This window comes from Peromyscus californicus, unplaced genomic scaffold, assembly GCF_007827085.1.
Source record: "Peromyscus californicus insignis strain IS unplaced genomic scaffold, ASM782708v3 Scaffold_6__1_contigs__length_162567912, whole genome shotgun sequence".
Lineage (NCBI taxonomy): Eukaryota > Metazoa > Chordata > Mammalia > Rodentia > Cricetidae > Peromyscus > Peromyscus californicus.
The window spans coordinates 105,257,903-105,284,023 of record NW_026294584.1 but is presented as its reverse complement, the minus strand read 5'-3'; the positions used below and the strand labels follow the sequence as shown (position 1 = coordinate 105,284,023).

Below are 26,121 nucleotides of genomic sequence, written 5' to 3'. Positions count from 1 at the left end.
CACACACCACACACCACACACACACACACACACACACACACACACCCACACACCACACACCACACACACACACACACCATACACACACACACACACACACACACACACACACCACACACCACACACACACACACACACACCACACCACACACACACACACACACACACACACACACACACACACACACACACACACACACACACCCCTTCTACAGCCAGCCTGTCCTTGCCAGGCCTGGAGCCCTGGGCTCTTCATTGGCAGGGTGGAGATAGCCTGGCCCTGTAATCTGTGATCAAGGCTATTCCGGGAACCCCTGAGGCCTGTCCTCCACCCACAGACCTTTGGCATCTGCTGTGGGACCCACTCTTAGACAGCTGTGGTCTGGCCAGGAAATTGAAGGCCTTGGGCAAGGAGTGGCTTCTGGAAGGCCAGGAACCTCCAAAGAGGGCTGTGGGTCAGATGGCTGTGTTGTGGTCCCTTCAGGCTGTTCTTCCTACCTTGCCCACAGACCTAGAGGGAACTATGGTCCCCCCAGTTGCTTAGTGAGGCTCTAAAAGACCCCTTCACTGCGTGGCCTAGAGTGACACCTCTAACCTGAAGAATTGTGAGGATACTCTTCTCCCCTGGTGTCGAGAGATGTCACTCTGGCATGTTGCAACCCTGCTCAGACTGCTGATGCCAGCTGCTGTATTTAGCAACGCTTATAATTAGCAGTGCTGGCCTATCCTGGCAGCTTATTCTGTTGAAGGTGCTGTTCTATCAAAAAAGCAGCAGGATCAGAGATCCTTCCCTGGATAGAGTCTGGAGAAGTTCAAGGGCTGGGTCCATGGGCATCCTCAAGACAGGTTTCCTGCATGAGCCCTGGTCCAAGTGGCCCCACTTATTCTAGGTACATGCATACATGGCCTGGGGTGTACAGACAGGACACTTAAGGACACTGAAGACTGCAAGATAAAAACAGAGAGAGTATCCCCGTCCAGTTCTGGAGACAGGCAAAGCTGCATTTATCAGGAGTCGCATCCACACCTCGGGGCATGCACATGCTTCCAAGGCCTTTCATGGCGCCACATGTGGCCTGGTGCCCTGCAACCTGGCTGTGCCACCACCCATCCTTTCTGGATGTTCACAATTCAGATCTACGGGCTGGACAGCCATCAGACTTGTGAACCCCTAGGACTCAGCAGAAGTGGCTGGTGGGGGGCAGGCTAGGGGCAGTGGTGCTGGGGGGCCAGGGGTGGTGGTGTGGGGGGGGCTAGTGGCTGTGGGAGGGGCTAGGGGTGGTGGGGAGGTGGCCAGGGGAGGTGGTGCTGAGACAGAGAAGAATTGGATAGGGCTGGATGCTCTTCCCAGAGGGCAGGCAGGCTCTTTTCTTCTCATCCCCTGTCCTTGCCACTCTCCAGTAGTGGAGGGTAGGGCATGAGGGTGGGAATGACCCCAAGGACACTGCCCTACCGGTGCCCACCCCCTACCAAACCCCCAGGAGGAAGAGAAGACACAGGAAGAAAAGTAGGCACACAAGTGGGTTAAATGTGTCCTAGGGGTGCTGGCCAAACCACGCCTTGTCCAAAGCCAGCACGGATCTCTCTCTCCTTGTGCCCTTCAGCATTTGACAACAAAGCCCTGGGCTCTAGCTGGTTTGGAGGAGTAAGGAAGAGTCCCCTACAGCTGTTGCATGACCTGGACCAGGTAAGTGGCTGGGATGCCCTCTTGCATCCTGGATAGGAAGCCACAGTCTCCTGCATACCTCCTATCAGGCTCTGTCCAGTATGGGCAACGGGGCTTCCTGTGTAGCCTGGAAGTCCAATTTTCCTGTTCATCATCCCTCTCACCACACCCAAGACATGTGCTTGTTCTGTGGTATGTATTGCAGACACAGGGAAGTAAAACAGCCCCATGTCTGTCCCAGGGAACCAGTGAACAGACGGTCATTAAGCCATGCTTGTCCCAGGGGACCAGCAAGCAGATGGTCATTAAGCTATGCCTGTTCCAGGAGTTCAAGAAAATGGTTGTTAAGTTCCCAAATTTTAGTAATGTGGCATAACAAGGGAATGTTCAGAGGACACACACACACACGCACGCACACACACACACACACACACACACACACCCGATCATTTCCAAGCAGGTGGAGCAAGTGGCCCTACTGGGACCGCACACTGCCTCATATATGCTCTCACACACCCAACAGCACAAGCACTCCTTGACTCAGGGTGGGGTTAGCTCCCAAGGAACCCAGCCTACTTAAATATTGCTAAGTCAAAACGATCCTTACATCTGGCACCCTTGATGCACAGGCCACCTGGCCACACAGGACACTGTAGATGAGGCTGCCCCCCTAGTGATGGTGTGTGTGTGTGTGTGTGTGTGTGTGTGTGTGTGTGTGTGTGTGTGTGTGAGAGAGAGAGAGAGAGAGAGAGAGAGAGAGAGAGAGAGAGAGAGACTCCATCCTCTCCTATAGGGAGAGATCTATACAAGTGTCACTCAAGCCCAGGACAAAGTCTGTATTCAAAACTAGCTTCAGCTCCATCTGAATGCCACCATCATAGAGTTTTTTTAAACCTAAAATCATACAAGTATGACTGACTGAATACCACTGAAGACCCCATACCTGGCTCAGCCAAACACACACACACAGACAGCATGTATTAGCACCGACTGTATTGTATAATGTACAGGCCATTCTTGTACCAGGCTTTTTCTTTTTGGGCCACCAACCAGCTCCCTAATCATGACACAGAGACTTACTAGCTTTGAATGCTCAGCCTAGCTTAGGCTCATTTCTGGCTAGTTCTTATAACTTAAATTGACCCGTTTCTCTTTATCTAGCTTTTGCATCAGGGCTTTTGACTTTTCTTTCCTTCTGTATGTCTTACTTCCACTGCTTCTTGTGTCTAGCTGGATGGCGACTGATTGGCTTCTTGCCCAGGGCGTGTCCTCTCTTCTCCTTTTCTCTCTCTCGTTCCTTTTCTGTCTCCTCTCTCCTATTTATTCTCTCTGCCCGCCAGCCCCGCCTATCCCTCTCCTGCCTAGGTATTTGCTGTTCAGCTTTTTATTAGATCAATCAGGCACCTTAGGCAGACAAGGTGAAAAAAAATGAAACACATCTTTTCATAATTAAACACACATCCTTACATTGTTAAACAAATGCAGCATAAACAAATGTAACACATCTTTTTCCAGTTAAAATAATATTCCACAGCACATTCTCTTGTGCTGAGATTTAGTGGCAAACAGCTGGACTGGGGTCCTGCCCTCACAGTGCAGACAGCACAGCTGGGTAGGACACAGTCTGAACAGCATTTACATGTCCATGAAACCAAGTTGTGCTCTGAGGGAACAGTGGGGATTACAGGGAACTACCCAAGGGGATTCTGGTAGAGATGGGGAGAAGCTACTCCCCAAAAGAGGGGCTTGTAGTGCAACCTGAAGAGGAAAATGTGAGCACCACAAGCTGAGGGAACAGCTAGGCCAACAGCCTTAGAGAGAGGAGGGCAGAGAGGTTGTCTGTGGTGAGCTTGGGAGGCAGGCAGTATTCCATTGGGCCAAAACAGGCAAGGGCAATGGGGAGCCATGGAGGATTTTAAGCAGGGGCAGCAGGGCCAGAAGTTTCCCCTGGACTGCTGTGTGGGGAATGGTGAGCTGCATAAGGGATGTCTGCTGAACCTAGCCACACCCTTGGGTTGCAGATAAGGAAGTCTTGGTTCAAAGAGTATGTCTGGCTCACTCCTGGTTGCACATTGAGCAGGTGCAGGACAGACTCTCAGAGGGTCCCAGATTCCATTAGCTCTGCAGCCTTCTTCAGAGGGACCGATGGGTCCTCACAGTCCCAGGATCCAGGGATGTTGGAGTCAAATCCTTTGAGGCCGTATGCCTTGCCTCTGGAGAAATGCCAGCAAAAGAAATGTCAGGGGACAAGGGCTGATCTTGTGCCATGCACCCACCCACTTATACAAACCATAAAATAAGGCTTGGCTACAGTCATGTCCATTTACTGATAGGGAATTGAAGCAAGGGGCTGAGGACCCTGCAGAAGTCATGGAGTTCATAAACACTTGAGTCAGCTGGGCAACTGGGAAGCTCAATGGGAGGGACAAGAGCTGTAGTGCAGGGTGTAGCCCCAGCTGTTGAGTTCCTCCAGCCCCAAGTTTAAGAGCCAGCCTCCCCCATAAACTGCCATGACCTCAGGCAGCTCACTTCTCCCAAATCTGGGTTTTGTCATCTGCTGAGGGGACTGTATTGACTGTCATAGCATTCACAAGTCTGTAAACATCAGCAGTGTTGACAGAAAGGTCAGCAGCCCCATGAGACAGCAGTGGCAGATTGCCCTCTGTCATCCTCTGAGTGTTGACTCCTGTTATAGATTTGCAGCCCCATGACTACATAACTGCCATCCTCATAGAAGAGGATCCCAGAATGGGGGTGGGTGGTTAAAGGTTTGAGTGTCTCCCCCCCATGCCCTCTTGCTTTGTATCCTAAGGAAAAGCCTTTCCCACAAGCAGCTGGCCAACTTCCCTACATCTCCTTGGTCACAGCCGGCCACATGCGTAGCTACCCTAGACTCATCCCTTTGTGATGGTGTGAGGCTGCATGGCTGGTTCTTCTGAGGCTAGGCACAGATCCCAACTCAGTTAATGAGGAGGGAGGTGAGCTAAGGAATAGATGGCTGGCCTTCTTCCACAAGGATGAGCTAGGCTGTGAGGAGGTTGAGGGCAGCCTGGCCTAAGACACTCCTGACAGCAAGAACAGGATCTTCTCAGAGCCTACAGACCCTATGGCCATGGCTGAACTTGGCATGGTGACAAGGAATGATATAAGTTCAGTGCAGCACAGGTCTCCTCAGCCAGGCCCTGATCTTCCCCAGATGGGGCTGGTCCTTGTGTGGGCTTCCAGGCAAGATCGAGGATGTGCATTGTAATGAATCTTTTTCTGTCCTGCCAGGCAGCTCCCAAATAATGATACCAAGACTCCTTATTGATTATGAAAGCTCAGCTAGTTCCTAACTAGCTCTTGTAACTTAAATTAGCCCGTTTATATTAATCTGCGTTCTGTGACGTGATGTTACCTCTCTTCCATCTTGCACCTTTTTCCTCCCCCATGTCTCCTGTGTGCCTAGATTCCTCCTCATCTTCTTCTCTCTCCCTGGAAGTCCTGCCTATACCTCCTGCCTACCTATTGGCCATTCAGCTTTTTATTACACCAATCACAGAAATACACCTTCACACAGTGTACAAATATCCCACCTCAGTGCATTTTAACTCTTCCAAAATGTCAGTTCCTGGAATTCAAGTTGTGTGTCTCTGCTTGTCCACCTCTCTGCTTTAGCTCTCCTTTGGAACTAACACAAGCAGGATGACTGACATAGGACCCCCACATTACATCAGCGACTCCCTACCTCCTACTCCAAAGCCCATCCCAGCCTGTGGATTCTGGGGCTCTGTCAGCACTTAAAGGAAAAGAAAAAGTGCCCCTCCACCTATCCTTTCTGAAACACTTTGTTTTCTTCTCTCCCTCATAAAACACAAAGGTCAATTCCCTTAACGAATCATGGACTTCTGCAGAATACCTTTAAAAGCCTCAGAAACACATATGTGCATAGAGGCACATGCCATATACTTCCATGCCACCAGTATCCATGCTGGGTCTCTACTATTTCTGCTTCTGCTATGGCCTCTGAGCTGGAAATATTCTGAAGGCCTTTAACTTTTTGAGAAATAACTCAGCATAAATTCACTCTTTTGAAATGGCTGATTCAGTGGTTTTCATATTTTACAAGGTTCTGTGACCTCATCACCACTGTCTAATTCCAGAGCACTTGTGATCCCAAGAGAGACTATGATTATATCAGCGGTCATTCCTCTTCCTTCTCTTCTAGCCCTTGACAACCACTAATCCACTTCCTGTCTGTAGATTACCCGTTCTGATCATCCCATACAAGATAGACAAATGCTTTCCTGACAAAGCACTGTGATTACAAGTTGCTGATGGTGGGCTAGAGAGATGGCTCAGCGTTAAGAGCCCTCACTGCCCTTGTAGAGAACCCAGGTTTGATTCCCAGCACCCACATCGTGGCTCGGTCCAATTTGTAATTCCAGTTCCCGGGGATCCGATGCCCTCTTCTGGCCACTTTGGGCACTGCATGCACGTGACACACAAACGTACATGAAGGCAAAATGCCCATACACATAAAATGAAAACACTTTGCTGGGGTAAAATAAATCAAGCTCCAAATAAATGTGTCCATCCACTAGTACAGAGTCAGTACATTTATTTAACCACGGCACACATAAAAGCCCACATCCTACAAGTAGCTGACTGGCGGCTGCCAAGGGATGGCTATGCTTCAAGGCTAGCCAGGGCACAGCCTTTCTGTTGTCCTTGCCAGAGTGGGTGAAGTGGGGGAGGACACAATGAGGCAGCAAGAATTAAACCCACAGCAATGGACAGATGTTCTACGTGTGCCTGTGTTTATATGCTGTGCGCCCGGCCCTAGGCCATCCTTCTTTATCCAGTTTACCCAGTCCCGTAAATTCTCATTCTCAGCAATCCTAGTGAACACGCAGTACCCAGCACTGGTTCCTCACATCCTTCCCGTCTCAGCAGTTAGACTGCATTTCCTCCGATTCTAGGGCAGATTCTGACCCCAGACCACACAGAGACGGGTGTCACTGGGGTTCCAGTTTCCAGTGGGAGAATCCCTTGCCTGAGTCCCAGGGCACTTGGCATCTGTACAGCCTCGGCCCAGAGCCTGCTGCACTCTGACGATTGGCCCTGCCTGCCTCCGTCCCTTGTCGCCTGCAGGGTGGTCGGCCCTCCTTGATGGCCAAGGTGCACCAGCAGCGGCGCGAGCTGCTACAGCGGGCCTGCAGCCGCCACACACGACGCCAGCGCCTGCTGCAGCCGGAGGACCTGCGGCACGTGCTGGTGGACGACGCACACGGGCTGCTGTACTGCTACGTGCCCAAGGTGGCCTGCACCAACTGGAAGCGCGTGCTGCTGGCGCTGCGCGGCCGTGGGGACCCGGGCTCAATCCCCGCGCACGAGGCGCATGCGCCTGGCCTGCTGCCCTCGCTGGCCGACTTTGCGCCGGCCGAGGTCAACCGGAGGCTGCGGGACTACCTGGCCTTTCTCTTCGTGCGCGAGCCCTTCGAGCGCCTGGCCTCGGCCTACCGCAACAAGCTGGCGCGGCCACACAGCGCGGCCTTCCAGCGGCGCTACGGCACGCGCATCGTGCGCCGCCTCCGCCCGCACGCGCAGCCCGACGCGCTGGCCCGCGGCCACGACGTGCGCTTCGCCGAGTTCCTGGCCTACCTGCTCGACCCGCGCACGCGCCGCCACGAGCCCTTCAATGAACACTGGGAGCGCGCGCACGCGCTGTGCCACCCGTGCCTAGTGCGCTATGACGTGGTGGGCAAGTTCGAGACGCTGGCGGATGACGCGGCCTTTGTGCTGGACCTGGTGGGCGAGCCGGGCCTGCGCTTCCCGGCTCCACCGCGGAGGTCAGAGAAGGACCCCACGCGTGACCAGGCCCGGCGCCTCTTCCAGGACATCAGCCCCTTCTACCAGCGCCGCCTCTTTGACCTCTATAAGATGGACTTTCTGCTCTTCAACTACTCCGCCCCCTCCTACCTGCGGCTGCAGTAGGGGCGGGGCGGGGGGGGGGGTGTTGAGAAGGACCTGTGACTGCTGTGACCAAGAGGCCGCCAGGAGGTCTGGAATGAACCTGGTAGTGTGGATTGGAGAACCCTTGGCATACCTTGCTTATTGGGCCTGACCAAGATCCTGGGCACAGGCCACACTCACACCGACTGGGTTGGGCACAGCTTGCCTCAGGCGACCGTTCTGGCCTTTTGTGCCTTTGGTTTGATGCATGTCTCTTCTTCCTGCTGCAGGTGGCAGGCTTCTCTCTAGGACCCAGGTTTTTTTTTTTTTTTTTGGTGTTGGTGTTGGTGTTGTTTTGGTTATGAGAGGTCGTTTTCGGTCATGTCTACACAGAGCCTGTCCGTGGTGCTACAAGACAGAATGCCAGGGTTTGGTTCATTGTGGCCTGAGGTCCTGCCTGCCCTGGCCAGCCTCGGGAGGTCCTGTCCGCAGGCACTGCTTAGGCATCACCGTGAACTGTCTGCTGCCTTGGCAGTCACAGGGTGGTAGAGCAGTGCCGTTCCACCTCCACCTGGCTGGTCCACTTTTGATCTCATTGCAAGATTTTGGGGTCTTCCCCAATGTCATCAGAGGCCAGGATGTGATATGGTGGCAGTTTTTCAGCATGACTGCTGGGGAGCTGGCCTGGGCATGTTTGTTTGTTTGTTTTAATAAATATGTTTTGTTACATTTTCACTTCGGGGGATTTCTCTGCCTCGTTGGGCCATTTACCTGCCAGATCTTGGGCAACTCACTGTGTCTCTGAACCTGTTTCTTCTGCTGCTGAGTGGCACAAGAATGCAAGGTGGCAGGCAGATCAGGGTCACATCCAGAGCAGCCCATAGGTGGTGGTGGTGGCCGCAAGAGGGCTGCTGGAGCTAGAGAGCCGCCAGGAATAACCAAGGGGAGCAGAAATGGTAGAGAGGAGGCCAAGAGCTATGGCTGAAGAAAAATGGCTGTGAAGATGTGGGGGCAGGAGTCACTTACTGTAGGAGGAGCAAAAGATTCTGACATCCAGTACCTGTGAAGAAGCTGTGACGGTGGCAGGCACTGCCTGCAACCATCTGCTGCTGGTGCCAGAAGCTGAGGGTTACAGCAACTGCCTAGTGATGGGCTGCTGGTTAAAGCTCAGGGAAACGATCCCCCAGCCTGAGCACCTGGAACCCTGAGTCTCTGGCGTCTACAGCCTGGAGCAACAGGCCCCTGGCTCTCAGGGTTTAAGCTGCAGCCCCTGGCTGTGCCAATCCAACTCCTGGGCCTCAGGCACTCAAGGGTTGGGACTGCCAGCACTGCAGAGTGTCTCCTCATCCACGCAGAGTTCTATCGAGGTGAAGAAGGACCTCAGGCAGCTGACTGAGAGCAGGCAAAGTCAAACCCCAATCTGTGGGGCACAGAGGGGTCCTGCGATCTGCCTGCTCAGTCACTCACCCTTGGCCTTTGTTTGTGCTGGGTTCTCCCTCACAGGAACCTTCCTGAGGCCTTCAGAGCACCTGTCTGTGGTGAGCAGCCACAGGCCTGTGCAGGACCCTTGCCTCCATGGATCTTGAAAGGCGCTGGCTGCCACTGCTGCTGCTGGCCCTGTGAATCCATGCCCCAAGTCTGCCCTTCTCCCCACAGGAGGAATGTGGAGAGCCCAGGGCCTGGTATCTTTCCCAGAAACCCAAGACCATAGCTCTGCCCTTCTAGCCAAAGTGTGAAGTTAGAGGCTAGGGACTGTGGTCACACCAGTCATCACCCACCCTCTCTTCTAGGTACATCCTGGCCCTCACGCTGTAACAGTTCACTGGGTACTCAGCTGTTTCATGCCTGTTTCTGTATCACTCGCCTTGGTTCCCAAGCTCAACTCAGCTTCCACAGAGCCCCTGATGGAACCTATTTGCTGAAGCTGACATCCAACTATAATGCCACATTCCCAGGTGTGTCACATCCAGATGCTTCTAGGACCTGGACTGCCACCCCGTCGGTGCTTATACCTGCTGATGATGGTGACAAACACATGCCCTCAAACGAGACACTGACTATTATGCTCCCTCTAGATGTCCCCTCACATGCCAACATGTCCCCTTGCAGGCAACACACACACACACACACACACACACACACACACACACACACACACACACACACCCCACATTTTTAATATACACAAGATAGCTTCTCAGATACTTCTATGCTTTAAAAATATTTCTATTCTTTATATACCATTCCAGATCAATGCATGGTTGCTCTTTTAATGGCTACCTAAGATCGTAGGTGTGGCTGTGAGCATCAGCAGTGACTACTAACGGGTGTTAGCTCCTACCCTTGCTATTTCCAACTACTAGAATGACTACCTTTATTGTCCCAATACCTTGGCTTACATGTGCATGTATTTGGATAAAATTCTAGAAGTGTCCTTTGCTCTTTTAAATCTTACTCCAAGGCCTCGTGATTAAATATTATACCCATTTTAAAAATGAGAAACTGGAGGCAAATTGACCAGTCTGAGCAGAAATGGGATTTGAACCTATGAAGTTTATTGGTGCTGTATGGTCTTTGGTGTGGGGGATGGATCACTCCTGGTTTTTGGTGGCGTACAAGGCTGCTCCCCTTTACAAATGTCTCTGAGGCAGCAGCTTGGAGCAGAGAGAAGGTGGCTGAGAAAGGAGCCATGGAGAGTAGATGTTTAGGGAAAGCTCTCAGATGGCCCCGAAGTCCCACTGGTGTAGGGCTGGTTATCACCAGCCTTTGGAGGAGGCGGCTTGCCAAGGTCTTGTCTAGGGAAACGGAGGCTCAGTAATTTAAGTTCCCAGAGGTTACATATTGGAGGCTGTGGAGACTGTGAGGAGAAGCTGAATGGTGATGTAAATTCCGGAGCTCCAGCCCTAGAGAAGCCACACAGAACCACCTGACCCAGGGAACCCTGCAGGTTCCAAGCAGCCAGGGAAGACGGGGCCCTATCTGGGAAGACTCTTAAAGGATGTCTCCAGCCAGGCCTGTCCCAGCCCCATACGCAGCCTCTGTAACCAATGGCTACCAGAGAGGCACAGGAAGTGGCCCACACACTCCTCCTGCCATCTGCTTGTCCAGCCTTGGAAATCCAAATTAGACACAGCAGATTTCAAATGCTTCTTGGGCCTCAGGGTATCCCTTAGTCCTACCCATCCGCTGGGTGAGCTATGCTGGTTGATAGGCTCAGCTAAGTCACGCTCATTTTTCTTCTGTGGTTACCACCACCTGAGACTACCTCCTCCCTCCCCACCAGAGACTGTCCTCAATCTAAGACTGTCCTGGTTAAAGGGCCCATGACTGGCTCCCCTTTTACCTCCTGGCCGAGGCTGCCCTCATGGGGCTGGGGTTTCTCCACTTGCATCCTGCTCAGGTCTTCTAACGTGGTCTGTTTCCTAACTCCCGAGCCCTGGCTGCTCCTCCCGTTGGGGGAAGAACTAATTTCTCACAGTGGCTGGTCTGAGGCATTGGGGTGGGACTGGGGTATCAGAAGACCCTTTGCTACTTATCCCTGAAGTCCCCCAGGATGGAGCAGCCTATCCACCATGCCTGTGTGCAGCCCTTGCAGCCTGGGGGAACCTCTTGCTTCCTGCACCTCTTTTAGGATGAAGCACTGTAGTTACGTGTCTGCTGACTCTCTGAGAGGACCTGCCCACAGGTGGCTGAGATTTCCCCATGGGGGGGGTGGCCCTGATGTCAATGAGACATTTGCTGTGTGTGGCCGTTGAGGGCAGCCAAGTACAGGAACTTACCCTGGGGGAGGAATGGACCGTGTGGGCACCAGCTTCTTCTGTAAGGGCAGCTGGTCCTTCAGTGTGTTGCTCTTGGCCTTCCAAGACTGGAGGTAAGCTGTGCTGGGCTCCGTCAACCAGGACAACCTAGAAGGGCCCTTGAGAGGTTAAGTGCCTGCCGTCAGCCACCTACAGGCGTTCACACCTGGACCTTCCTATGTGTCTGGCCTCATACTCGGTGCTTTGCAAAACTTTGGTTCCACCCTTTGCCTTACCTGGCCTGGGACAGCAGGTGAAGGAGGGAGAGCCAGATTGTAGGCCACAGCACACTGTTCCTAAGGGACCCCATGGACTAGAGTCTCTCCTCCTAGCTCCAAGCTCCTCAGAACACCTGTGTTCTGGGGACCTGGGAACAATATGGGGGTTGTAACGGGGTTCAGCCCTCAGTGTCTAGGTATCTCGTACCTGAAAGGAAACTTCTTGATGAATCTCTCCTGGCTCTTCATTTTACGTTTCTTATACCGACGGGGCTTCTTCGGGCCTCTTGATTCCATCACAGAGGCTGTCAGGCTGTGTTCCCCTCAGTCATGGCTAGAGAACAAGAGGAGGTTGCCAGAGCAGAGGCAAGAGCAGGAGTTCATTCGACTTCCCCGCCGATGGAGAACCCCGTTATTGCCTCATTTCTCGTGGGAAGGGAAGACAGATTGACAGCAGGTGAACTGCTGTGCTTGCGTCCACCCAAAAACAACAGCCAGGAGTGTTGGGCTTCCAGAATAGCTGAGACAACCCTGAATGATTACGGTGGCAGGAGTCCCTCCCAGCCATCTGCCGTCCATCTGAAGGATGGTCCTGTCACTGCTGCTTCCCTCTGGGGCAGGGACCACTGCAGAGTCCAGGGAACCGCTTGACTCCATGACACCCATTCCAGGCATCTCTACTGCCATCTTAACAGCAGTAACTGTAACTCCACTAACGGTCATGGGGCTGTCCACACAGGCTACTGGAGCTCACCAAGGCAGCCTAGCTTAAATCTTGAATGTGACAAGGATTAGGACTTGGATCACAAAGCCCCAAAACTGCTCTTTCCAAGGAAGTTGCAAGTGGGAGAGCTGCTGGGGCCCCACGGCTGGGCTCTGCTGCCACACTCAGAAGCCTTGGTCAGATGGGAGGCCCAGGTCCAGGGTGTGCTGGGAGCAAGCCAACCAGCAGAGCTGCACGTTGATACACAGCCTTAAGTGACACCACAGAGGTTGATGCTGGCCATGGTTCTGGGTGCCAGGCCACCAAGGGAGCCATAACCCCATGGCTTAGGGTCAGCAGGCCGCACAGGCCCATTGCAAGGTCAGAAGCCTCTGAGGTCACAATCAGTGACAGGGTAGCTGCTGATATATCTCACAGCAGCTGAGGGCAGGTATACCAGCACGGCACAGGAGATCTGCTGGGGCACCTTATCTTACAGGGGAGAGAGAGAGAGAGAGAGAGAGAGAGAGAGAGAGAGAGAGAGAGAGAGAGAGAGAGAGAGAGAGAGAGACAGAGAGACAGAGACAGAGAGAGGACAGAGAGAGAGAGACAGAGACAGAGAGAGACAGAGAGAGACAGAGAGAGAGACAGAGAGAGAGACAGAGAGAGAGACAGAGAGTAGAAAGAAACTGAAGAGGAGCCAGGCAGCAAGATGAGTGAGCAGTCTGGAATTTGGGCAGTACTCTCAGGAGATGTTCAAGAGTCCGGAAAGCCAAGAGGGCTGTTTCTGATGCCCCAGCCAGGGTTGTTCAGGAGCTTGAATTCCTAGCACGCTGCTCAAATCCTTAAGCCTAGATTTAGGCTTTCTCCCTTTTCTCCTCTGGGCCAGAAGATCCTCCCACCTTCTAGAACAAGTGTCTTGAAGGGAGCAGCAGGAAAGTCAGGTGAGACACTGAGAGTTTGAACAGAAGACACTGGTTCTTCACTGGGACCACCTTACAGTGGTTGGGGTTGGCAAAGCCTGGGCTCGAAGTGGGGAGAGCCAGATGAGAACACGTCTCTTAACAGTGTGGTGGTTCAGACTCTCCCCAAAGGCTCATGTGCCTCAGGTGTGGTCCCCAGATGGTGGATCCAGTCATGAGAGGTGATTAGATCATGAGAGCTCTGAAGTAATTGAAGGGTCAACCCACTGATGAATTCATGATTTGATGGTACCATTAGGGATAGTGGAGACAGAAAATGGGCCTTGTTGGAGGAAATCGGTCACTTGGGGTGGCATTTGTGCTGGATAGTTCGCAGCAATAGTAACATAACTAAGGCAGAACTTGGTACTAGGAATGGGGTATTGCTCCCATGTGTTTTGGGGAGGTCTGTGGAAGGACTTTGGAACTTTGGACTAGAAAACTGTTGAGTGTTGACATCTCAAGTGGGCTATTCTGTAGAGGCTTTGGAGATAAGAATGTTGGGAGCAGTGCAGATGATGGAGGCCTGGCGTGAAGTTTCAGAAGGAAGTAAACACTCTCTAGGGCCATATGTGTGAAGAACCTGCAGTGCCTGGGTAGCTGGGGCTGACTTAACAAAAATTGGCACTATTGAAGTGAAACCTTTGCTTTACTGGGACAATTGATGCTGTCAGCTGGAGCTGAGAAATTAGCAGTGATTAAGAAAAGACCAGCATCACTGAGGTGAAATCTTCTGGGAAGTGTTTCCTAAGAGTCAGCACACAGAATCTATGTTCCAGAAGTAGCCAAGGTTGTACCTTGTGCTGGCAGCCGAACTTGGTAGTGTAAGAGTCACCCAGGCGGTACTGGTTTTAAAGGCATGAAGGGGTCATGGAGAGCAGCTGTGGCTTGGCACTATGAAGAGAGCCTAGGAGAGGCTATTGGTGAAATGTAGGCCCAATTGCAGTAGAAGACCGCAGCATTCTGGAGATGCCAGTTCCATGGGATGACTGCCAAGAACAGCAGCAGCAGTGGGGTGGAGCCGGCCTGTCTAGAAGACAAGCTGTGTGTGCTGCAGAGAGCGGAGCCAGAGAAGTGACCAAGCCCTTTGGACGAGCCCAGAAGATCGTGATTCCCAGATATTGGACATTGTTTTGATCTGATTGTGGCTTGGTACTTCCCTCTTGAAGTCATTAAATATTTAATATTTTTGACTTTATAGGAACCCACACTTGAGAGACTGAATTTTTAAAAGTGATTTTTAGGTTTTTAAAAGAGACTTTGGATTTTTAAAGAGATTGAATTTGTAGAGACTAAAAGAACTTTTAAGTTTGTAAAATATTTTATATTGTAGTGTTATTAATGTGTGATCTTGGGGATGATCAAGAAAGGAAAGATTGCGGCTTAACAGTGATGTGTTTGTGTCACGTTGACAAAAGGTTAGCTGTGCTGGATAGTTTCATGTCTACTTTATACAAGCTAGAATTATCTGAAAGGAGGGAACCTCACATGAGAAAATGCCTTCATATGCTCTGGCTGTAGGCAAGCCTGTAGGGCATTTTCTTATTTAGTGGTTGATGGGGGAGGGCGCAGCCCGTTGTGGGTGGTGCCATCCCTGGACTGGTGGTCCTGGGTTCTATAAGAAAACAGACCAAGCAAGCCATGGGGAGCAAGCCAGTTTGCAGCACCCCTCCATGGCCTCTGCATCAGCTCCTGCCTCCAGGTTCCAGCCATGCTTGAGTTCCTGCCATGTCTTCCTTGATGAACTGTGACGTGGAAATGTAAGCCAAATCAATCCTTTCCTCCCAAGTTGCTTTGATCATGGTGTTTCATCACAGCGATAGTGACCCTAACTAAGGCAGCATTTGGAGGATGTGTCTTGTCCACGGCCCTTCTTAACCTCTGTTTCTTATTGCTGCCTTGCTGTGGCCTTTAGCCTGCCTTTGTGCCATGCCATTTCTACTAAAAGTGTAAAATTAACGGAGCCACCCAGTCATGCACCAAAGCCTCTATAACCATGAGCCAAAATAAAGATGGTCTCCCCCTCTGTCTCTTTTTGGTCATAATGACCCAAAACTGACTAACGTGACTCCATCTGCCTGACTTTCTGTGTGTCTCTGGGCTAATGAAGTCCTTGATTTTGTTTCCTCACTATTAAAAATGGCAGCCTATCTGCATGTGTCTGTGGAGAACAAAGATGAGATCTGTCTAGGGGTCACTATGTGGCATTGACCTGATGTGACACTTGTTGAGGGGGTGTGATGGTTTTAATAAGAATGGCTCTCATAGGCTCACATTTTTGAATGATTAGTCACAAGGAATTGGCATTATTTGTGTATTAGAAGGATTAGGAGGTGTGACCTGGTTGGAGGAAGTACGTTCCTTGGGGTGGGCTTTGAGGTTTCAAAAGCTCATGCAAGGACCAGGCTTTCACTCTCTGAGAACAAAAACAAATGGGACCTCATGAAAATGAAGAGCTTCTGTATGGCAAAGGACACCATCATTAGGACAAAGTGGTGGGCTACAGAATGGTGAAAGATCTTTACAAATGTATGCATCTGATAGTGGGTTAATAGCTAAAATTTATAAAGAACTAAAAGACTGAACACCAAGAAAACAAATCACCTAATTAAAATGGCATACAGAACAAGACGGAGAATTCTGAAAACCTGAAACAGAAATTGCTGAGTAACACTTAAGAAATGTTCAACATTTTTGGTTATTAGGGAATTGCAAATTAGATCTACTTTGATATTTCATCTTATACTAGTCAAAATGGCTAAGATCAATAAAACAAATGACAGCTCATGCTGGCAAAATGTAGGGGTAAGAGAACACTCATGCATTGCTGTTGGGAGTGCAAACTTGTACAGCCACTATGGAAATAAGTGTAGTGGTTCCTCAGGAAGTTGGGAATGGATATAACTCAAGATCCAGCTATACCACTCTTAAGCATATATCCAAAGGACTCTACATCCTACTACAGAGACACTTGCTCATCCATGTTCATTACTGCTTTATTCCTAATAGTCAGAAATTTGAAACAACCTAGATGTCCAAAAGTAGATGAATAAAGAAAATGTGGTACATTTACACAATGGAATATTGGTCAGCTGTTAAATAAAAGAAATCATGAAAATTTCAGGTAAGTGGATGAAGCTAGAAATAAAATCATCCCAAGTGAAATAGGTAACCCAGACCAAAAAAGACAACTATGGTATATATTCCTTTATATATGGATGTTAGCTTTTAAGCCTTTGATAGGAATGCTATTATTTGCATAATCATAGAAGTTGGATATACAGTAAAGGATTGGGTGAAGGGATCTCCCAAGGAAGGGGAAAAAGAACATATAGTTATGGAGAGATGGGAGGGGGACTGGAATGGGAGAATTAAACAGGAGGAAAGAAGTGGGTAAGGGAGGGAATATGGTGAGAGACAGCTAACAGGGCCATTGGAGAGGTCATATGGAGACCTGCTGCAGTAGAAGCTTCTTTATATATATATATATGAAAGAAATATAAATGGAATCACCAAATAATGGGGGAGAACAAAGCCCCAAATGGACATCTTTCACCACCAAATGCAACCTCCAGGGCCAGAAATGTTACAGCTAATTGAGTTATTATGCAACAAACAATTCAGTTTGCTGCTTGTTTGCTTGATTGCCAAGCCTCTTGGTTGCTCTCTACAAACTGCTAGTCCATACAGCCCTATTGCTGCAGACAACACCTACGTATCTCATTGAACCTGGAGAAGTTGAACTGGTGCCTACCTAGAGCCGTCACCCCTTCGGACTAGTGTTCGTGGTACTGGAAGGTAGTCCATGTGCTACCAGGGAGAAAGCTAAATGTCAGTCCAGTTACTGAAAGGAAAAAATCAGTAGCCATCTTGGGAGATGCTTCCCCGCCCACTCCTCCAAAGGTATTTGCTGACCAGCAGTTTTAGAAGTGACCAGAAGTTGAACTTATAAGGCTGGGACAATAAATCTATGTATCTTGGACTTGGCAAAACAAGATGTGCGGAGTAATAGGCTTAACTGACCAGAAGTTGACCTTAGAGGAGAGTAGGACTGGAACAATAAACCTGAATGTGTATATCCTGGGTTCAACAAAAGTAGGATATAGGGAGTAAAAATTTATGTCTCTGTAGATACCCTGAATCCTGTTAGCCATCAGTAACCTCATGCTTATAGTTCAGCCAGTAACTTCAAAGAACTACCTCACCCCTAGCCCCCTCGTCCAATCCCAAGCTGCATGTAAACCTTTCCTATATAAACCCCTTAAAGTGAGTGCTCAGGGCCGTTCTCCTCCACCCGCTGTGGTGGATGTTCGATGGCAGACCAAGCTTGTTTGTTTTGTTATTAAAAACCTCTGTGTGCTTGCATCGGATATTAGCTCTGTGGTGGTCTTGCTTGGGGGTCTTGCGACCTGGGCACAACACTACACACCCTGCACTCTACAATGGTGACCTGCCTGCATGATATGCTGGTGCAGAATGGCACAAAAGTTGTGGGAGTGACCAACCACACTGTCTGACTGTATTAAAGGCCCACTCTGTGAGATGGAACCTATGCCTGACACTGCTCAGGTGGCCAAGAATCTGAGACTACATAGGCCATAGACATAGGGGAAGACCAAATACTACTGTCCTCCTGAAGGAGCAGAGAATAGAATGACTCCTACTGACATTCTGTTATGTCCATGATTAGTGTGTCGCTCAGCCACCATCAGAGACACTTCCTCCTGTAGTCGATGGGAACAAAAACTGAGACTCAGAACTGGAAAATGTGCTGAGAGTGAGAAACCTTGAAACACTCCATTCTAAATGGAGTGTCTTTCTCAAACCTCTCCTCTCAGGGCCCAGGGAGCTGTGCAGAAGAGGAAGTGGAAAGACTCTAGGAGTCAGTAGGGATGGAAGTCCAGACACAGCAGGACTTGATGCACATCTGAACCCCCAGAGGCCGTGGCAGCGTGCACAGGTTTGCACAGGTGCAAGCCAGATGGGGCCTCAGTGCTGAGAGGGGAAGCAGACATGAATCCTCATTCCCTACCAAGAAGCTCTCACCGCTGACAACTGCTCACAAAGGAAAAATTAGTTGTCTCCAATGGAGTTTCACTGGGAAGACAAACCACACTTGAGGCCCCATGCCATCTGTAGATGGCCAACACAAAACAAGCTCAATTCAATGGTACTTTTGGAGATTTTTTTTTTTTTGGTCTTATAATGCTTTGGGTGGTTTTTTGTTTTGTTTTTTAGCCTTACTGGTATTTTGTTGTGGAATATTATTTTAACGAGGCAAAGATGTGTTACATTTGTTTATGCTGCACAATATTTCTTTAACTGTGTAAAGCTGTGTTACTTTTGTTTATGCCATAGTTACTTAATTATGTAAGGAAGCGTTGCTGTTTTACCTGGCCTGCCTAAGGCACCTGACTGGTCTAATAAAAAGCTGAATAACAATAGCTAGGTAGGAACATGACAGGCAGGGCTGCCAGGCACAGAGAATAAATAGGAGGAGAAATCTAGGATCAAGAAGAATGGGAGGAACGAGAGAGAGAGAGAGAGAGAGAGAGAGAGAGAGAGAGAGAGAGAGAGAGAGAGGAGAGAGAGAGAGAGAGGAGAGATGCTCAGGGCAAGAAACCAGGCACACACCAGCCAGCAGACATAGAGAAGCCGTGAAAGTAAGATACACAGAAGTAAGAAAGGTAATAAGACCCGAGCAAAAGGTAAAGAAAGAGGAACAGGTTAATTTAAAATAAAAGAGCTAGCCAGAAACTGCCTAAGCTAGGCTGATCATTCAAAACTAGTAAGTCTCTGTGTCATGATTTGAGAGCTGATTTGTGGCCTAAAAGAAAAAAGCCTGGTACAATCTCTTCTTATATATTATGGTTTTGATTTTGTGATTTTATGATGTGTGTGTGTGTGTGTGTGTATGTTTCTCATGCTTTTTCCTTTTTTTTTTTTTTTTGCTTTTTCCTTTTTAATTTTCTATTTTTTTTGTTTTTGTTTTATTGTGGGTCATTGTTTTCCATTTGTTTTCCAAAGATAGAGAGAAAAAAGATGAGGAGTTGGATGGGGGTGGGGGATGGGAAGGGTACGAGAACACATGGGGGAGCAGAAGCTGTGATCAGAATAAATGTATGAAAAATTATTTTCAATAAAAACATAAAACATAGGAGGGAAAAATTTAAAAAAGACCACACAGACACCAACAACACATATACAAATAAACAACAAAAAACCCCAAAGCTCTGAGCTTGGACCTAGGGCTCACTCTGGGTGGAGTTAGCAGGGAAAAGGCAGTTAAGAAAGAGGACACAGGGCAGGAGAGAAACTTCTCACACAGTGCTTGGACTATAAAGAGAGACAACACTCCTACTTGGGAGCTGGGAATATCTCTTAGAGTCAAGGACCATCCTGGCCAAGGAGATGTAGTGATGGGAGAAAGAAAAAACGGGAATCCAAAGAGGGGACGTCTAGGGCCCTACAAAAGACCAACCCAGAGTCCACTAGACAGTCCACCAACCCTGGAGACTCCACCCTTCTCGACAGAGAATGTTCTGCTCTTTGCTCTTTACCTCAGTAAACAGCTGTTCGAATTTTCTAAGTCCCTGGGTGTCTGGTTCTTTCTTTGTCTCAGGGAAAACCTGGACTCCTGGGCAGCTGCTCTATGGCACCGACACCCCTGTTACAGCTGGACTTGAGCTGCCCCACTACGTACTCCACCAGCTATGTTTACTTGGGGACCCCTCATTAATAGTCCTAGGTCTTGTCTTAGGAGCTTCTCAAAGTCTCCTGAGAGACAGGAGGCCACTAATCTCTGGCCAGAGCAAGGGTGAAGAGCCAGCAGCCAGAGTTCTGGGAGTGGACGCGGGGGGAGGGGGGAGGGCTGTGGATTCACCAAGCAGCTGTTCATTTAAAGATGGCTGGGAAGTACTGAAGCCTCCTTCCTGCCTAGGGACCACCAGTCAAGAGATTCTTGGCCCTACCCACTTTAAAAAACAGAACCCCCAAACCGCTGGGGCTCTGGGCTCTGCAGAGAGGAGAGTGGTCTTCAGTGTTGAAGGGGTACACACCTCAATGGCCTGGAGGGGCTCTGTTCACTTCCCCTCTGCAGGGTTGGGGTGGTTTGCAGCTTACCCCATCATTCCAGCTTGCATTTGCTTTTAACCCATTGGCTTATTTACCATGTACCTAATTTTTTCCCCCAAATTGCACAGAAATTAAAAGAAAGTAAAGAATACCTAAGCAAATGGGGCAATACCTGTGAGCAGTAGGACCACTAAAATGTTCTCCAGACTTGATCCAACCCCAATATGCTATGCAGGAGCAGCCTCAGTCAGGCTGGTGGTTCCAGACTTCCCTGACAGCATTCAGCTGAAATCTCTGTTGATTTCCAAGAAACTTGGTGCATCTGTGTGGCTTGGGAGTCCATCAGTGGGCCACTCAGCAAATGGGATTTCAACTTGAAGTTGAAGACTATAGTTTGGGTCATTTAACACTAACTACAGAACACAAATTTGTGCTCTTAGGCCTGTGTGTGTGCTTATGTGGACTGCAGAGTTTTCTGGCATAGGAAAGGCTTATATGTGGCCTTGGTCACACACATAAGGCTTCTTACCTTCCTCCCCAGTCCCCTGTCAAGTTAGATGAAGGCCATCAGAAAGTCAGATGCTGTTTCCTGTGGGTGGGGGTGGGAGTGGGGGCAGGTGTGGGATCAAGCAGACCTCTAGCCAACTTGTTCTGGAATCCCGAGCACTGTGCCTGCCTACTCCAGCATCCTTACTTCCCACTGGAAAGATGAGACCATCTGGCACCTCAGAGGTATTCGTCTGGAGGCCAGGTTTGCCCTCAGGCTCCACCTGTGAGATTGTGTACAACAGGCAGTGTGGGATGGAGCATGGCAGGCTCTGTGGCCTGCTGTGTGGGGCAGCTGGAAGCAAGAAAAAGTGCCTCCCATTTCACCTCCCATCCATGGCCTGAGCCCCTTGAGCAGGAGGCATGCCCAAGGCCATCCTACAATAGGGTTGCTGAGAAATCACTCATGTGGAGCACTGGAGCCAGGACTTTTGAGATGCGTCTGAATGTGATGGTCATGCATGGCCTCTCTGGCACTGGTCAGCTGACTATGGACTCCGGGTCACCTTTGGTGAAAGATTCTTATCACACTCCTGTCTCCAAGGTCTTCCTCTGAATAATATCTGTTCCAGGCAGGTCACTTTCTGGTCTGGGCTCCTTCCTCTCCCACCTTCAGGTGTCCAGGGTTAGGCCTGGGACGCTGGTCGTGTGACTTCCTCGGGGCTCTGACCTGGGTACTGCCTGCACATCTGCCCTCCAGTTTCCAACTCTGTAAGGCCACTCTGCCTTCGTAGGACTGGGCCCCCAGCCACGTCCTTGAATCTCCCAAGCCATTTAGCATCTAGTATCTGCCAAAATCTTGGCCCCTCAAGTCCAGGCAGCACTTGGGGCTGGTGTGGCTAAAAGGTTGGTCTGTGTTGTTCTTGCTTTATGGAGGTGCTGTGTCCTGGAGGAACAGACAGCTTGTAGAGGGGGAGAGGTACAAACACATCCCAGATACACTGAGGACCTACAGGCGAGTCCACCTCTCTGTGTTTTAGTTCTCTGATTTTAAATGCAGATAAAGAAGACTCTATCTCTAGTAGCTGTGAGGGTTAAATCATAATGTAGACACACTGATCCTGCTACCTGGATGCTACATCAGTCAGCTGAGATAAAATGCCCTGGGGATCAGTACTCAGACACTGGATTCTGTAAAGGTTTTGGGGGAGGAGGAAGCTCTCAGTTGTAGCCACTAGTGTGGAGTACTTGTTAATGGCCAGAGCTCTGGAGTTGGTCATCATGGATATAAAGTCTCCGTTACATGAACGACCTTTTGCAGCCTGCCAAAGCCCCCATTACTCATCAGTCAGCAGGTGAGTTCTGATTTTGTGTATCCGCACCAGAGGACACTCTGCAAGAAGCTGTGTGCCTGGCCCCTGGTGGTCACTTCAGAACAGGTGTCTGTAAGCAAGTGAGTGTTACTGTAGACAAGTGTGTGATGAGCAGCTATCGGTTACTGTGGTGACAAAGCTGCTCTCTGGCGTTTGAGCATAAAAACTGTATTTCCTATCATTCTTTACAGGCTGAAGTAGCCATGATGGTTCTTGTCCTTGGAAACTTGTGGAAGCCGCCACTTGGGTCACTCTCCTTCCATGCCCTTCTGAGCTCTCAAGTAAGATTATGGAATGGAAATAGGAAGACTGTGGTCCATGATGGCCTGGTGAGCACCATGACAGCCTATACTGCCCACCTTGGGGCTTGTTTTTCCAAAGGCAAGGAAAATCTCTGAGTTTTGGGTTGTTTTCCCTAGTGAAAGGAAACCAAGCATTCCATTTCCTCATTGCCCTCCATTTCTTTCTTAGTCCAAAGACTATAAATCTCTAGGCCAGAGGACTAACATTCGAGATCACTGATTCCCTTCAGAGGCTGGGAGAGAGGCACCACACCTGCCCAGCCATCTCCTGAGCCCTGTTCAGGCTGCTGTAACTCCTCAGAAGGCTCACACGCAGAGTCTCTCCTCCAGGTGCCAATGCCCAAGCCCAGGCTCCCCAGGCTTCTATGGCTCTCCTGAGCACTGTCTCTAGATCTGGCAAATGCTTCTCAGGATCTCCAAGCTGCTCTGATTTGCTGGGGGCATCTGAACATGGAACAGGCATTGCACTTCCCATCTATGAAGCAGAGCTGGACAACTAAGAGAGACCCAAAGAACTCAGACAGGGAAAGTCAAGGTCAGGATGGTGACAGTGCCTTCAAATGAACCAAGACCAGGATGACACGTCCAAGGGGAGGGGTATGGCAGAGCTGGGCATTGATGCCAAGTCCATTGAAGCAGTGTGTTGGGTGCAGGCATGGAAGAAGCAGGAGGGACTGGAGTTCCAAATCCTTCTGAACAGAGAGAGTAAGTGCTAAGATCAATCAGAACATGCAACCCAAGAAGGGAGAGGACTGATGTCTCTTAGTGTCCATCATCTTGGGGACATCTTGTGACAGGTGTGCAATTGGGTAACAAACCCGTGTAAAGTGAGTAACTGTTTCAGTCCACTCAAATTTGTTTATCTTGTATTAGATTCGAGTGAGAATAAGTTCCACACATTTAATTTTAAACCAGCACACTCAGCATAATCTTTGCTATTTTTCTTTTCCTTCCTCCCTTCCCCCTGCCCTTCTTGCCTCCCTCCTACCCTCACCCTCATCTTTTCATTCTCATCCTCTCTTCCTTCCATATTATGTCTATACACATGTTTGGAACGATACTGCTTAATACAAATTTGGGGGTTGAGGTAACGATTCCTTTTCCTGTTTCACGTTTGCAGTAGAGCTTGAATTATTTTTTAATTTTAATTTTTTATAAATACTTTTTATAAGATCTTTTTTCTTTTTTTATTAGTTCTGTGAGAATTCCTTACCCTTTATTTTGATCATATTCACCTCCCTCCCCTTACTCCACCCAGATCCAGCCCCTCCCCTTCTCACCCAACCACATGTTCTCTTTTTTTAAAATAAATTTTTTAATTAAAAATTATTTTATGTGTATGGATTTTTTGCTTGCATGCTTGTCTGTGCACTACATATGTATCTGGTACCCAAACTTTCCCCACGGAACTGGAATTACAGTTTGGATTTATCCTGTGGTGAGTGCTGAGAATCGAACCTGGGTCCTCTGGAAGAGCAGTCAGTTCTCTTAACCACTGAACCATCTCTCCTGCCCCTCTTTTTTTGTTTTTAAAGCCATCAAGCAGAATCTGTGCTGCATATACACTCGTAGATGTCTGGTCTTCCACTGGTTGGCCTACCTGGAGCTGCAGCCTTAAAGAAAACCGACTTTTCTTCTTCCGGCAGCTATCAGTTACCAAGCTCCTTAGCTAGTGCTGAGACTCCATGCCCATCTTCCCTCTCCATACGAGGATTTTGTCGGTTTGAGCTTGTAAAATCTTGTGCATGTTGTCCCAACTGCCAGGAGTTTGTGTGTGCAACCACTCTACAGCATAGGGAAAACCTTTAGTCATCCTGCCTCTTACTCTTACAGTCTTTCTTCACCTCCTTCTGCAATGGCCCCTGGCTCGTGGGAGAAAGGTGTGGATGTCCCATTTATCCATCTATCTATCTATCTATCTATCTATCTATCTATCTATCTATCTATCTATCTTTTTATTATTTTGGGTTTTTTTTTTGAGACAGGATTTCTTTTGCGTAGCTCTGGAGCCTGTCCTGGAACTCACTCTGTAGCCCAGGCTGGCCTCAAACTCACAGAGATCCACCTGCCTCTGCCTTCTCAGTGCTGGGATTAGAGGCATGTGCCACCACCTCCCGGCCAGATGTCCCATTTATAGCTGAGTATTCTGAAGTCTCTCATTCTCTTTATCTTGATCAGTTGTCTCTGTGTTAATCTCCATCTACTGCAACAAGAATGATGATTGTTGAGGGACGAGGTTTGAGTAGTACACTGATCTGTGGATAGTTGTCCTTAGGAAGTGATTTAAAATGCTCCTTTAGCACAGTAGTAGTATTAGATTCTCCCTCAGAGCCTATGACTTATCTACCTACAGTTTCGTTAGCCCTGATAATTGTGCTAGGTATAGATTTCAACTTGTGGAGTGGGCCTGAGTCTAATCAGGAAGTGGTGGGTTACTGTCATAGCATTTGTGCCGAAATTGCACCAGCAGGCATGTCTCCCTGGCCTGTGCATTGTAGTTTACAGGGTTCACAGCTATACAAAATTAGTGACTTTATCCTGTGGTGATGTGCATAGGCCTTTCCATATCCATGAAAGGTAGTCAGTCGGGATGAAACTTCTAGGTCAGTAACAGCTTGATTTCCCTACATTCTATGACTCAAGTATGTGGTGTCCTCAGCAACACAATGCTCAATGAAACAGAGTTGGTTCTTTGAAAAGATTAACAAGATTGGTAACACTTTAGCCAAATTCATTAAAAGAAAGAGGAAGGCTGGAGAGACGGCTCAGCAGTTGAGAGCGCTTGCTGCTCTTACAGAGTTCCTGGGTTCAATTCCCAAGATCCACATGTGGTTCACAACCATTTATAATTCCACTTCTAGAGAATCCAACAGCCTCTCCTGGCCTCCATACGCACCAGGAAACTCATATGATACATAGACATACATGCAGGTGCAATGTCCACACACATAAAATAAAGTTAAAAAATTAAAACTCTGTATTTCACCAAACTGAAAAATCTATAAGAAATGGATACATTTCTAGATATATACAGCTTACCAAAGGGAAATCAAGATGAAATAAAATTCAAATAGATTCATAACATCTAATGAGACAGAAGTGGTGATTAAAAACCTCTCAGTCCAAAAAAGCTCAGAGCCAGAGCTATTTGGTGTAGAATTCTACTAGATCATTAAAGAAGATCTAACACCAGTACTCCTCAAATTATTCCACAAAATAGAAAATGAGGGAACATTTCCAAATTCTTTTTACAAATCTGGTATTAACCTGATACCAAAACCAAAGGCCCAACAAAAAATTATAGGCCAATACTTTTGATGAATATGGATGCAAAAATTCTCAATAAAATACTTGCATACTAAACGCAAGAACACATCAAAAGGATTATCTACCATGACCAAGTTGGCTTCTTTCCAGAGATGCAGGAATGGTTCAACATTCATAAATCAATAAATGTAATTCACCACATAATTTGACTCATGGACAGAAACCACATGATCATTTCATTAGATGCAAAAAAAAAAAAAGAAGGAAGGAAGAAAGAAAGAAAAAAAAAGGCCTTTGACAAAATGCAACATCTTTTCACAATAAAAGTCCTGAAGAATC

At 48.8% G+C, this 26,121-nt stretch overlaps 2 protein-coding genes and 1 long non-coding RNA gene across 7 annotated transcripts in view; 1 reads left to right on the top strand and 2 right to left on the bottom strand.

Moving 5' to 3' along the window:
- Chst13 (carbohydrate sulfotransferase 13) overlaps window positions 1-23,844 on the top strand; it is a 30,832-nt gene extending 6,988 nt beyond the window's left edge. Inside the window, exons 2-6 of one of the 5 annotated variants that reach the window (XR_008214468.1) lie at window positions 1,605-1,687; window positions 6,800-7,708; window positions 9,391-9,555; window positions 18,119-18,450; window positions 22,405-23,844. Coding sequence is in view for 1 of the 5 variants with exons in the window: in XM_052721035.1 (XP_052576995.1) it covers window positions 1,605-1,687; window positions 6,800-7,642 (926 nt within the window). In the remaining 4 variants the exon portion in view is untranslated. Of the gene's footprint in view, window positions 1-1,604; window positions 1,688-6,799; window positions 8,336-9,390; window positions 9,573-18,118; window positions 18,451-22,404 lie in introns of those variants that run through there. The other 4 variants (XR_008214467.1, XR_008214466.1, XR_008214469.1 and 1 more) reach the window with 4 other exon arrangements.
- Window positions 2,645-7,221, bottom strand: LOC128099240 (uncharacterized). The gene is made up of 2 exons (XR_008214470.1): window positions 7,118-7,221; window positions 2,645-3,879 (listed from the first exon to the last, which is right to left on the bottom strand). It is a non-coding gene; the product is annotated as an uncharacterized LOC128099240 (long non-coding RNA).
- CUNH3orf22 (chromosome unknown C3orf22 homolog) lies at window positions 9,809-12,812 on the bottom strand. The gene is made up of 3 exons (XM_052721036.1): window positions 11,824-12,812; window positions 11,380-11,505; window positions 9,809-10,503 (listed from the first exon to the last, which is right to left on the bottom strand). Exons 1-3 carry the CDS (start codon window positions 11,910-11,912, stop codon window positions 10,305-10,307), a joined length of 414 nt encoding a protein of 137 aa, XP_052576996.1. The 5' UTR covers window positions 11,913-12,812; the 3' UTR covers window positions 9,809-10,304.
- Window positions 23,845-26,121: the final 2,277 nt, after the last annotated feature.

What these genes read in the sequence shown, in the direction of transcription:
- CUNH3orf22 (XM_052721036.1), bottom strand. Translation starts at nt 11,912, where the DNA reads ATGGAATCAAGAGGCCCGAAGAAGCCCCGTCGGTATAAGAAACGTAAA. An exon ending in ATCAAGAAGTTTCCTTTCAG is followed by an intron (nt 11,506 to 11,823) that starts GTACGAGATACC and finishes GGGCCCTTCTAG; the next exon opens with GTTGTCCTGGTTGACGGAGC. An exon ending in CGGTCCATTCCTCCCCCAGG is followed by an intron (nt 10,504 to 11,379) that starts GTAAGTTCCTGT and finishes TGGCTTCTCTAG; the next exon opens with GGCTGGAGCTCCGGAATTTA.